At 48.0% G+C, this 13,977-nt stretch overlaps 1 protein-coding gene across 1 annotated transcript in view; it reads left to right on the forward strand.

Moving 5' to 3' along the window:
• The first annotated feature begins 2,310 nt into the window (after positions 1–2,310).
• The window catches only part of zbtb16a (zinc finger and BTB domain containing 16a), a 70,614-nt gene continuing 58,947 nt past the window's right edge, over positions 2,311–13,977 (forward strand). The window contains 3 exon segments of the mRNA XM_042343951.1: positions 2,311–2,718; positions 3,447–4,241; positions 4,244–4,808. Of these exon segments, the coding sequence (XP_042199885.1) occupies positions 3,596–4,241; positions 4,244–4,808 (1,211 nt within the window). The 5' untranslated portion in view covers positions 2,311–2,718; positions 3,447–3,595.

Consider the following 13,977-nt stretch of genomic DNA (forward strand, 5'->3'; position numbering starts at 1 on the left):
ACTGTGCTTAAGAGTCTTCCAACCAAACTAAGTGTCCCATCCATCCCACCCACCCGCACACGGAAATTCCTGTGTATTGAAATGGAATGGAATGCGCACTCTCTCCCTGGAGGGACACTTCTACCTTTCTCATTCCAGAGTGTGTGAGGCGTAGGCTGGCGTGAGCAAAGGATAATAGCATGTGTTTGTATTGCGTTTCTTTGCTCAAGTTTTCTCCCCATTTTAAAAAATAATAATAATAATCCTTGCATTTGACACAGCGCCTTATCACATCTTCGAGACGTCTCAAAGCGCTTTACAGAATATACTGTAACATGAATTGACAGTGTGAAGCGCTTTGCGATGTCTCGAAGATGTGATAAGGCACTGTATCAAATGCAAGGACTATTATATTCCGAACGGTAATGGTGATGCTATTCCATTGGGGCAGACAATGTTGAGTGGCGGCATTTAAAGTCATTTAAATCTTAGGATCGAGTTCAATGAATCAAAGCCCCTGTATCTCTCGCTGTAAATCTCTGGCCCATCGCCAAGATTTAGAATAAGCAAACTTTTTGACTGGTGACCGTATTGACTGTGGATTCTTATTTGGGATGAAACCAAGCCTTTGCACGCGCGAAAGAGAGAGGAATAAATAAGGTTCACGGACCAAAAGAAATTGTCTCCCTGGATTAAGGACTATATTAATGAGTGCATTGATTTACGACCAAATCACTTAACGTTATGGAGTCTAGCTTGAGATGAGCGATAACATGGGTTCCCGCTCTGAACGCTGCTCAAACACACCAGCTCAGCAGTGTAGGCCGAGCCCTCCTCTCTCTCTAACCCCCCCCACCCCCATTTTATCGCGTCCTGTGGCTCAGTGATTAGATGCTCGTCTCAGGCAAGAAGACCTGGGTTTGATTCCCGGGCAGGACGAAACCTTAGCCAAGCTTCCTTACGTTTCCTTACTCACATGCCTCTGTTTACTCAGCAGTAAGTAGGAACCCAGTTGTTAGTCGATCAGCGGGTTAATCCCTCGGGGGGGGGGGGGGAAATTTAGTCGCTCAATCCACGATTGTTCGTGGGATGCTGTTGCGCGCAATCACTTTGCAATATAATCCTATAGGTGTCCCAACAACGTGATAAGGCGTTATATCAGATGGATGGTTTATTATTAGGTGAAATTTTGGCCTGGGGGGGGGCGGTGGGGATGGGTTGCTGATGTGGGAAATGGAACATGCCACATTAGTAACAAACCCATTTGACGTGCTTACTCTTTCTCTCCACCCCCACCCCCCCCCACCCACCATCTTCCCCCTTCGCTGTTTCTCAGTGGTTTGCTCTGTGATCTTGTCTGGCTGTTATCAGTTGAAGCTCTCTGTCTGTGCATCTCCTGAGCTGTAGGACTGGATAAGCTCCAGTAACTGAGACCAACCGCTGGCTAAGTGTAGTCTGTGGGTTTGAGATTCTTAGCCCTGACCACAAAGCTTGGCTCACTTGGCGTCTGACTGGAGGGGCCGGAAGTGAAGCAAAGATTTTTTTCGGGGGGGAGGGGAAGGGAAGAGAGGGAGAGAGAGAGCAAGTCCCAGTGTCTCACCATTAACACTCGGCGAATTCAAAAATTACTTTTTCTTTAATCTAAATTTTGCAAACGAGGCAATTGAGAAGTGTGTGGAAGGGTATCTTTGACCGACTGAGCTGGCAGTCTCAAGACGTTCTTTTTGGGTCAAAAAGGGGCGAAACTGCTGTGCGCCGTTGGCTGCTGCGTTTCGCCCAGAAAATAAAGACCATCCACTTTACAGTATATTCTGTGAAGCAGTTTGAGACGTCTGGAAGACGTGATGTCAAATGATTGGTATACAGTCATTGAAGGAGGAAGAGCAGAGGCAAATGGGATCCAACACGTTTGACACCAGTTGTGTGGTTCAGTGTTGAGCTGCTTGTGAAAGCCCTTTTGTTAACTAAACACTGTTTATATGAGTTGCACTCTGCTATCAGTCGTGCTTCCTATGTCAGAAACAGAGCAGGGACTTGAGAAGAAACAGTAATTTTCTTTACACACACACACACACACACACACACAGACAGACAGACACACACACAGACAGACAGACAGACAGACAGAGGACTGAAACTGTGCTCCTTGCTTCATTTTGGTTGGGGGAAAAAATTAATGATAACAATTTGGTCACGCAATCCATGACTGATTGTGGGGACACTGCTGTGCGAAATTGGCTGCTGGGTTTCGCCCACAAAACACAGTCAATCACTTTACAGTGTGTTCTGTGAAGCGCTTTGAGACATCTCAATAACGCGATTTAGACATAAAACTCACACGCTATTTTAATTTCAAATGAATCGTTTGGGATTGAGCCCAAAAGGTGTGTGTGTATGGGGCAGAAATTCCAGCTCGGGTCTAGGCTGACTTATCAATAAGATTTGGCCTGAGTGAGCGAGCGAGTGAGCAAGAGGGTGGGTGGGTGTTCAGGGCAGATCACAGCGATTGCACTAAGAACAGAGGATGTCGTAACTTGTAGTGTGAAGTACGTGGGTTACACTTAATGCTTCCATTGAAACACCTCCACACACACACAAATGCACACACACATACAAACAGAGTGCGAGAGAGAGAGAGAGACAGCAAGAGTGAAAGCAAGAGATAGACGAGAGAGGTTTCAGTGTGCAAAGGTGACTAATGGTGTGAGTTCGGTTCAGGACGCCTCCTTCGCTTGTTCTGTAAGTTCCAGAATCTTTTTATTTTCTCCGCAAACCATCTGGTCTCTCTCAGAGCAGAGTTTCTTAATTCTGATTTTTGGTATCGAGGTGCTCTTAACGGTTGTTGTACGCAGTTCTGCTCTGATGTTTTCTATCGAGATGGGGCGGGGGGAGGAGAGAGAGAGAGAGAGAGAGAGAAAGGGTGGGAGGGAGTTGTGGCTGGCTCTGTCTGAGTTTCTAAAGATGTTAAAACCCGCCTGCCCGCCCGCCTGTGTTTGGGATGGGGGTGTGAAAGGCGGTGATCATAGCAAGAGTTAATAATTAATAATCCATGCGTTTGATATTGTGCCGAACTGCGTCATTCAGACGTCTCAAATGCGAAGAATCGATGTAAAGTGCAGCGACTGTGGAAGGTGTTTCGCCCACGAAACACACGGTGGCCGCACTTTGCAGCGCTTCCTGTGAAGCGCTTCGAGACGTCTCAACGACGTGATCAGATGCTGTACCAACTGTGAGGATTATTATTGTTGTCGTTATTTTTGAGGCCAACGCGGCAGCTATTTTGCACGCAGCCACCAACCCGCAAACGGCCGTTGAGTGAGCCTCCTCGTCCCGTTTACCCCCCAAAAATAATTCACCATCCTCGATCCGTAACGATGTATTGACGGCGTGGGACGCTCTGTGAGATCGCTCCATGATGTGAACAGGTTTGCTGACAACAGTGTCTCTCTCTCTCTCTGTCTCTGCAGGTGCTCCACTTCCCCTCCCCCTCACCCCTCCCCAAACACCCACTCAACTGATGAGTTGGACGGACTTGCTGGGTCAGAGGTGAGAGTGAAAGAGAGAGAGAGAGAAAGAGAGAGAGAACGAGAGAGAGAGAGAGAGTGAGAGAAAGAAAATGGGTACGATGAAGCTACAGAACCCGAGCCACCCCTCAGGGCTCCTCCACAAGGCCAACCAGATGCGTCTATTGGGAACGTTGTGTGATGTGGTCATTTTGGTGGACAGCCAAGAGTTCCACGCTCACCGGACAGTGCTGGCCTGCACCAGCAAGATGTTCGAGATACTTTTCCACCGCAACAGCCAGCACTACACCCTGGACTTTCTCTCGCCAAAGACCTTCCAGCAGATCCTAGAGTATGCCTACACGTCCACCCTCCAGGCCAAGGTGGAGGACCTGGATGACCTCCTGTACGCAGCGGAGATCCTGGAGATCGAATACCTGGAGGAGCAGTGCCTGAAGATCCTGGAGACCATCCAAGCGTCCGAGGCCGAGACGGAGGGAACGGTGACCGAGATCCCGGAGGAGGAGGACGTGGGGAAGGGGAGGTACAACCGCAACCTGTTGATGGCCAAACCGCTTGCTGGCCCACCTGGCTACGTCGCCGCGGGCAACCTGACTCTCCCGGGAGCCACGTTGGAAGAGCAAAGCCCCTCCGTGTCCACCTCCTTTGGGCTCTCGGCCTTGAGCCCCACCAAGGCAGCTGTCGACAGCCTCATGAGCATCGGCCAGACTCTGATGCAGGGGTCTTTGAAGCAAAGCTCCAAGACTGGGGGGTTCCGGGTGGGGGTGGGCAAGGAGCCCGTCTGATCGAAGTCAAGCACGAGGTGATGCAAGTGGACGAATCGCCCGACCCCCATAGCCCCCAGGGAGGGGGGGACAAGGCGGGGGAGGGCGACCGAGGCAGGGATGGACCTGGGACCCCCACCCGAAGCAGCGTGATCACGAGTGCCCGCGAGCTCCATTATGTTCGCGACGACGCCTTGGGTGAGGGGTCGGGGGAGGTGGGGGTGGAGGAGCAGGCCACGGGGGGCGTCGGGGGCGAGAGGCGTCTGGCGCTATATCCCGTGGCCCCCCGCGGCCGGGCCGAGGCCATGCTGGGGATCGCCCCCTCTCTCTCCTCCACCCTCCATGTGCAGCCTGGGCTCTCCGTGGCCATGGACTTTGGGGCCTACGGGAGCCTCCTGCCCCAGGGCTTCATCCAGAGGGAGCTGTTCAGCAAGCTGGGCCAGCTGGCCGCCGGCATGAAGAGTGAGAGCAAAGCCACCAGCGAGAGGTGTAACGTCTGCAGCCTCGAGCTCCCCGACAACGAGGCCATCGAACAGCACAGGTAAGGCCGTCTCTGCTACACACTCACCCTCACCTCATCTCCCTCCCTCCCCTACCTCCCTCTCCCCACTCCCTCCCTCCCTCCTCTTCTCCATCCCTCTCCTGTCCTCTCCTCCCTCCCTCCTCTTTCTTCTTCTCCTTCCTCTCCTCTCTCTCCTCCTCCCATTCCGTCCCTCTCCTGTCCTCTCCTCCCTCCCTCCTCTTTCTTCTTCTCCTCCCTCTCCTTCCTTTCCTCTCTCTCCTCCTCCCACTCCGTCCCTCTCCTGTCCTCTTCTCCATCCCTACTCCCCTCACCCCCCTCCTCAATTCTTCCCTCCCCCCACCCCCCGCCAGGGATTAAACCAGCTCCTCTAGTCCGTCGATGGGACAACAACAACTTGCCTTTGCACGGTGCCTTTCACGTTGGGAGGGCGTCCCAAGGCGTTGGGTTAGGGTCGGGTCAGCGAGACTTGGCCTTCCCCCTGTCTTGAGATCGCCGCAGACGATGGGTTTGTTTGCCCAGCCAGCCCTACCCGAGGGGTCTTCCGATGCCACCCCCGGCCCTCCCCGCCCAACATCCCCTCCCCATCTGTCTTTATTTCTCTCCATGTTGTGCACAATATCCTAGTGAGTCCGGGGTGTGTTTGAGGTGTGAAAACCAGGGACACCTCACTGGCTCTGACTGCTGCTCCCTTTATAGTGCGCAAATCCAATTTCGTGTAGGAATTGGCGCAGTTGCGTTGCATCATTTCGGGACGGGGATGGGGGCCGGTTTGTATCCATTTTGTTTTGGGGTGGGGGGGTGGAGGGTTTATTGCTCTGGCCCGAACTGTCTCAGCCTAAACCCTGAGTCTTGGCAAGTCATTCGCCCATTAACGGGGAGAATCAGAGACTAGAACAACATGGGGAGTTGGAGGGCATCATGTCTCTTGGTCCAGAACAAGCGGGGACATCATCATCATCATCTCAACATGACAGCCAGGCTGTACAGGACTGCAATCGGGAAGCATTTTTTTTTCACTCAAAAAAACTAATGGGAATCTGGAACCCTCTCCCTCCCCCGAAAAGGCTGTGGGTTATGGCCGGATCCATTCACATTTTCCCGTCGGATGAGGCGGCGAGATGTTTGTCAGGTCAGGGTATCGAGGGATGTGGGGCAAAGGCTGATGGTTCGAGTTGAGGTGCCTTGATCTGATAGAACGGCGGAACAGACTCGAGGGGCTGAATGGCCTCCACCTCTTCCTCGGTATTAATACATCATCCCTCAGCACACACTCGGCAAGTGTGTAAACCCACACTTTTCTACACCTATTGAGGTGGGAGACGAGATTTAAGACACTGGTTGACTTTGAACGAGGAACATAAGGTTAGACACGCGGTCGGTGATTTAATACGTGTGTTCGTACTGTGTTGTGGGGGGGGAGGCAGTTGTAAACTTCAGTCAATTCATTTGTTTTCATTTCAAAGAAAAGAAACTTCCTGTTTCCTGTTGACACCTTCCCCCCCACTTCTCTCTCTCTCTCTTTCTCCCCATCCCCCCCAATCTTCGCACAATTAGACCAGTGTTTGGTAATTAAAGCGACATTCTGTCGTCTTGATTTAAAAGGTCGTTCGAGCGTGAATGAATAGAATGATAACCCTTGCGTGTTGATATAGCGCCTCATCGCGTCTTTGTGACGTCTCAAAGCGCTTCACAGAAAATGAAACTGTAAAGCGGAGTGACTGTATATTTTGTGGGCGAAACGCGGCAGCCAATTGCGCTCAGCGGTTGCTTAGAATATACGCGAAGCCCTTTGAGAAGTCCCACTGACGTGATGAGGCACTATATCCACCGCAAGGGTTATTATTGTATTCATTCATGCCGGCCAAACAGGAGGAGAGAGAGAGAGAGAGAGAGAATCAGGGACACAACACATCAGTACATGGTGCAATGCTAACAGCTCGAGTCAGCATTGTGTAAAGAAATCCGTATCATTAAAATGAAAACCCCCAATTCACGGTGACTGCTGTCTTGGGAACCACACGCTCACCGCACACCCCCCCACACCTCTCTTTAGCTTGCTCTTGAGCTGTGATAGCTGATAATTTCCAGATTGAAACTTGCGTTCGTTCGTTCCTCAGAGAGTTTCAGTCTACGTTTCCTTCCTCCTCCCTCTTTCTCTCTCTCTCTCTCTATATATATATATATGTTCACCTCCTCTCTCTCTCTCGCTCTCTCTGTAGCTTATTAGCAGCACCTGGCAAAGTAACAGGCTAATGGAAACCAGTGTTTAGTTGTTGAAGGCCCTGTGATGGGCTGATTTTTGTCAGTCAGGCCATAGGATGCCGGGTAGTCAACCCCATTAGCCTTATTGCTCTAAAGATCGCAGCCTGTTCAGGAAATCAGAGCTTCAGTTAGGTACAATGTCTTGACCTCTCTCTCTAACCTCGCTTTACTGAAAAGACCTCTGTCAACACGCCTGGGAGTTTCAACCCTGACTCTGTTTCTCATCTCAATTTTTTTTTTGTGTGTGTGAGGTTAACAAACACAAACGACTACAGATTGACTTTAGCATTTTTCAATTTTCTGTTTCTTTTTCTCAAAGAAAAGTTTGTAAAGGAACACTGAGGTTTATTTATTCCTCCGCGAGTCTGGGCTTGTCAAAAATACGCGTTATAAGGCGCTATATCAAATGTAAGAATTATTATTATGGTTATATTTCCCAACGGCTCTGAGGTTTAGGGTCAAATTGGATTAAGGGGCAAAGTGATTTCCTAGCTTTTTATTTCCCATTTCGCTCTTTCCTCAGACAGCGCTGAATTATTAACTCGGTTATTATTTGATACAACCTTTCCCCCCCTGAAATAGGAAGACTTGTTACTCTCAAGAGTAGTGACTGTATTTTGGAGGCAGCCAATTATATGTGTACAGACACACACATTCAGGAACAACCAGTTTAAACTTCTGTTAATTTTGAAGCTGTTTTTTTTTAACCACTGACTTAGTTCCTTTGTCAACTTGTACCTATTTTTAACTGGGGGTGAGGGGGTGTGGGGGGTTGTTAAGTGCTCTGAGACGCTACCCCACGTGAAGGGTGCTATATAAATGCACGTTGTTGTTCTAGTATATATTACAGTGACCCCCAGTCCCCAACGCACTGAAGCCCGTTAATTGGTTTGAGTTTTGCTCATACATTCTGCTGTTACTTGCCAGGCACCTTTTAAAGAGACTTTTGACGCCGTAAGTTAGCACTAACCAGTAGCAATTAGTGAAGATTTAATCACAGATTCACCTTCTTTCCATGTGCTCAAAATCACTAGACGATAAATAAATAATCGGGTCAATAATCGAGTGCAATACAAAATCCCATTTGTATAGCGCCTTTCACGTCGGCACGATGTCCCAAGGCGCTGAGTAAGATTTTTAACTCCTTTTTTTATGTCAAAGAGTTGTAAACAAACACTTTTTAAAGTGTAAGGCAGGATTGTGACAATGAGAAGGAAAAGTTCTTAAAAAAATCTGTTAAAATATATTAACAAAACTCTTTACCACACGCTCACCCCCCCCTCCCCCCCCTAAATCAAGAAAAACCTCCACAGATTTTAAGTGAAATGGCATTTGTTTGGAAATAATCCCCTCAAATAAAATGAATAAAAAATAATAATTGGGTCACTCAATCCGCCACTGTTTGCGAGACACTAACTCCAAAATAATTTGCATCCGCATTTCTCCCACGAAACGTACAGTCACTCCAGTTTACAGCGCACGCATTCTGCGAAGCGCTTTGAGACGTCTAGAAGACGTGCTGAGGCGCTGTACCAAGTGCAAGGATTATCTTTATGATTATTTTGTTTCAAAAAAAGATTTGTTTGCAAAGTTAACTAATTTCGGGTAACGTAGAAACAAGGAGGTGGGGTTGGGGTTGGGGGGGGGGGGGGGGGCGGTGAGAGAGAGGAGGTTAGGAATTAAATTCAGGTGGACGTTTGGAATCTCTTACATATGGAATTATTTTGGATGCCAAATTAGAGAACCTTTACCACTCACCCTTTGCGGATGGGGCTTGCGTTCACGGGTGGGGGGGGGGGGGGCACAAGGTGAAGAGTTGCCCCCTACGTTTACAAATGTTTCAAATATTTGTCCTCCCGAGTTAATTTTAGTGGAAGTCAGATCATGTTAACTCTGTGTAATTGCTTCCAGATCTCACACAGGCTTATGTGTGTTAGAATGAAGGGTTTGGTAAGTGCCTTCTTCCTGTGTAAAGTTGGGTCTTTCTATTCATTCCTGGCTTGCTCTGGATTCTGTCATGCTTTCCAAAACATTTTGTGGGTGGGGGGGTGTGGGGTGCGAAACGTGTTTGGAAAAGTAGGACAGAAATAAAACGTTTTTAATTTTCTTGAAAATCAATGATAATGTTTATGGTCTCCAGAGTGTGTGTGTGTGTATCTAATAAAAGATATAAATTTTGAATTGGATACAGCGCCTTATCACGTCTTCGAGACGTCTCAAAGCGCTTCACAGGATGTGTTGTAAAGTGAATTGACTGTATATTTTGTGGGCTGTATGTATGAACATATTATATATTTCTATTGCAATGAGTTCCACTCGTATAGATATCCAACGATCTCCTATGTGAAAACACACACATTCTATGTGCAATAATAATTCTTGGATTTGATATAGAGCCTTATCACACTGAGACATCTGAAAGCGCGTTAGAGAGAACTATATATTGTAAAGTGATTGACTATTTTGCGGGCAAAACCGTTGCAGTCTCTCTCTCTCTGAGACTGATAGATTTTTTAAAAATAGAGGGATTAGGGGATATGGGAATAGGGCAGGTAATTAGAGTTAGGTCTGAAGATCAGCCATGATCTTATCGAATGGCGGAGCACAGGCTCGAGGAGCCGAATGGCCTATTCCTGCTCCTAATTCTTATGTTCTTATGTTTTTATGTTCTCTCTTTTTCGCATCGTACTCCTTGCCCCCCATCCCCGGGGTTCAGAAGCCTAGAGGGTTCCGTGATCAGTTGATTTCAACTTGTTTTCCTATAGTGACTGGAGCTATAGTAACTTTACCGCAACTTTACCGGATCTTTTGCTGTCTTTCTTGTTCTCTTTTTCTGCGCCCCCTTGCACACCCCAACCACACGCCCACCGCTCCACCCCCCACCACCACATCACTGCCCTCGCCCATATCCATTGGCGCTATTACAGAATATACCGAAAAGTGAATTAACTGTGTATTTTGTGGACGAAACGCGGCAGCCGACTGCACACAAACAGTCGGGGATTGAGAGTTCAAATTATTAGAGTCCGCGGCCAATTCCTGGACATACTTCCACTCCTTTCTTCCCACTCGTATTACGCGTGTGTTATTTTTTGGGTGTAAATTTGTGGCCATTCATTGCTTGTTGACTGTCCAGCTCCTCTCCCTGACTTTGGGTCACTTCAATTAATAATAATAATAATAATTAATGCATTTGTCCATCATCAAGACGTCACAAAGTGCTTCACAAGGGATTGATGTGTAGAAGTTTATTTTCATTCTGTTTTGTGACCTGTTTGGCTGTTGCTCAGGGGAGTGGGGTGTGTAATTAGGGCTACAATCTGGGAACAATGTCTAATCCAGGTCAAGGACTGATTTACCAGGAATTTATATCTTTAAAAGATTGGTGGTGGGGGAGAACAGGCATGTAGCGTGGGGGGGAAGGATTGAGATGGGGATCAGTCCACTAGGGACCAGTTGGGAGAGAGATCTGTGTGTGTGTATATATGGGGGGGGAGGTTGGTGACGGTAAACATGGTCGAAGGAAAGTTCTTCAGGTGCGACCTGAAGATGGGGAAGGAGGGGGTAAGGCAGAGGGATGGAGAAGTATTAGGAGCTCTGCAAATAAACATTTGGCTGAGAAATATTCTCTCTCTACTCGTGTTCAGTCTAACCCACATACAGGACATGTAAACTGAATTCTCCTTAAAAGTAGCCTGGCTTGGCTCGCCACCAATATTTACATTCCTCCTTCACGTGGTGGTGGTGGTGGTTGGGGGAGGTGGTGGGGGCGGGGGGAGTTGGAAACGTGTGTGGAACAGTTTTCAGAACTGAAAACTAACAATTACCAACAGCTGGTGATTCCAGGAAGGAGTTCAGAGCTGGTCTGAAGGCTGAGAAATCATCTTTACTCTGCACATGTTTTTCCTGGAATGGTGGACCTGAATTATACGTTGAACAGACAGACAGACGGCCGCTTCCAGTGCGCTACCTGAGATGTATTTCCACCGTCCCCCTTTTTTAAAAAATCTTTTTCCTCCCTCGTTTTTCCTTCCCTTCTTCACCTCTCTCCTCCCGCCCGCGCCCCCCACCACCCAGATTAAGAATAATTCAGTCACTCAATCCACGACTGTCTGTGGGACGCTGCTGGGTGCAATTGGCTGCTGTGTTTCGCCCACAAAATACACAAGTCACTCCACTTTGCAATATATTCCCTGAAGCGCTTTGAGGCGTTTCGAAGACATGAAAAACTCCCTCCTCTTTAACGTCCACCTGAACGGTCAGACGAGGAGCTTGGTTTAACGTCTCATCAGAAAGACGGCTGAAGATCCTCTGTGACGCTACATGAAAGGAGTTTCTCCTGGTGTCCTGGCCAACAATTCCCTACCCCTCCCATTAAGATTCGCGAGCGAGCGAGGTGTGATGTTGCTGAAAGGAGTCTTGTAACATGACCCACTTCCAACTGCCGTGGTCGCTTAGCAAGACCCACTTTCACAACCTGTGAGTGAACAGGAGACGTGCTATCACTGTCTACCTGATAACCCTGTGGTCGCCTGAGTAATATACGAGGAGCAGTTGATGTGATAAAAGGGCTCCATTGTTCAGAGGTGAACTGAAAACCCAACCGTTGCCATGTTTTTTGCATGGGAGGGGGTGGGGGGTGCTGGGGGCATGCTCAGTGTCTCTTCGTGTGGTGCGAGCAGTTATCGTGTGGTTTGGTATCAAACCGTGGAGCGATCTATCTGTACAAGCGACACCGTTATACATACACACAGCGTTTCTTTATACATCTCCAAACGGTTCATTAAACTGAAGCGTGATGGGGAGGGGGCGTGGGGGAGATAAAGAAAAGACTTGCTCTTTTGGCCTGACCTTGGCTACCTTTATTTTATCTGCACACAGGTGTGTTATGACGAACTCGCTGAGTTGGTGCATTAGTTTGATTCCATTGACTTGAGCTTGCTGAGTGCTTGACAAAGCGATGAGATACAACAAGGCGCAGTTGTGGGTTGAGGAGCCTTGAGTTAAGGAGTTGGTGGAAGGTTTGAGGGAGTTGGAGGGTGTCAGCCAGGTGTCTCCTCATCTGATCGCTGGGCAAAGACCCCCCCCCCACACCCAGTGGGATGGGGGTGCATCTAAGTTGATCTCTGAGAGGCAGAAATGCATGTTTATGGAGCCCGTAGTTTATTGGTTAGAGCACTCGCTTTGTAAGCAAGAGGACCCGGGTTTGATTGCAATGTTTGGGCGAAACCTTAGGCAAGTTTCCTTACTGCATACGCCTCTGTTTACCAGCAGTCAGTCGGATCCCGTTTGTTAGTCCACTGGCAAATCACTTTCCTGGTGACAATAATCCCTTTTTTAACACAATAATAATAATTCAGTCACTCACTCTATGACTGTTTGTGTGGGATGCTGCTGTGTGCAGTTGGCTGCCGCGTTTCGCCCACAGAATACAGTGTCAATTCACTTTACAGTATATCCCGAGAAGCGCTTTGAGACGTCTTGAAACCGTGGTAAAGCACTGCATCAAGTGCAAGGATTATTATTATTGACTTTCCGAGTGATGGATCTTGGGTGATTTCTTGTTTATTCCCAAATGAGAGAGAGAGCGTGAGAGAGAGCGAGAGAGAGAGAGAGAGGGAGAGACAGACTTCCTAACGTGTAGCTTGGAGGAAATAATCTTTAAGAACATGTTAGAGAAGGCTGATGAAATGAATTGCTCCCCCACCCAGGGGTTCTAGAAGATTCTAATAAGGGTGTAATGTGCTCCATATGGAGCAAGGGTGGAGAGCGAGCAACTGGGTCTTAAGTTTTCATTATATTAAATCTGGTTGTTTTGGGGTGATTATCAGGCAATGAGGCAGATGAGTTAACAATTAATGTCAATCGAACCCAGACTGACTCTCTTCAAGTTAAAACCGAGCGAGGCAGGGCTGAGTTTCACTCCGAGGGTATAATAAGGCCTGATATTGATTGCAATTTCTAGGCTATACATAAACTATTGCCCCCAGGGCTCCCAAAGTGACCTGCTGTGTCCGATAATTCCCCTCGCTGAACACTGTCTCCATTCATTCCCTGAGCCGGGGGTCAGGCATTCAGTGCTCCTCGCCCCTCAATTTCAGTCAATATTTGTGATATGAGACACGCAAGCCTCTGACAGGAGTTTCCCCCCCCCCCCACTCCCCTCCTTCCCCCTCACCCCCCCACCTCAGGCATACCTCCTCCCAAACAACCGGGAGTTGTTCAAAACCACTTGGAATACATTGTAAAGTTTCCAAAGAAATGAAGTCTCCAAACTCTTGCGCACTCTTTCTCGTGCTCCCTTTTATATTTCTTTCCTCGTTCTCCCTTGCGCGCGCGGTCTCTATCTGACTCTTTCTTTCTCATTCTCACTTGCGCTCTCTTCTCTTTCGTTCTGTCTCTCTCTCTCTTTCTTGTTGCCTCGCTCACGCTCGCTCTCAATAGAAACATTGCCTGAATGAATGGGAGGTAAACGGTAGTGTGCGGGAGGGTTGGGAGTGGGGATGAACATTCCCCGTCCTGTGAACAAGCTGCAGTAAAGCGTCCTTAAAATATTCCATCCATCTCGTCCCATATTGTTCCATGATCTGCATTTGATAATACGCTTTGTAAAAAAAAAGAGATTATCTGGAAAAAAAAGCTTGACAAAATGACTCGTCAAACAGAAGCCAATAAAACTGTCATGTTCTTTATTAAAATCATCCATTTTATTATCATAAAACTCAGGCTTTAAACCTCTGACTCCCAACCAGAAGTCTCCAGAGCCTTGACTTGTGAAGTCCCATTTAGTCGTGTTTTGAAATGAAGGGTGATTTCAGTCCCAGAGATTTGCTGAACCAATTGCTGTCCATTTTTGTACTTATGTAATTATATCTTTCAAAATGTGCACTTAGCTTTATTTTAAGCCTTGTCGGCCTATCGAATA

This window comes from Callorhinchus milii, unplaced genomic scaffold (genome assembly GCF_018977255.1).
Source record: "Callorhinchus milii isolate IMCB2004 unplaced genomic scaffold, IMCB_Cmil_1.0 Scaffold25, whole genome shotgun sequence".
Lineage (NCBI taxonomy): Eukaryota > Metazoa > Chordata > Chondrichthyes > Chimaeriformes > Callorhinchidae > Callorhinchus > Callorhinchus milii.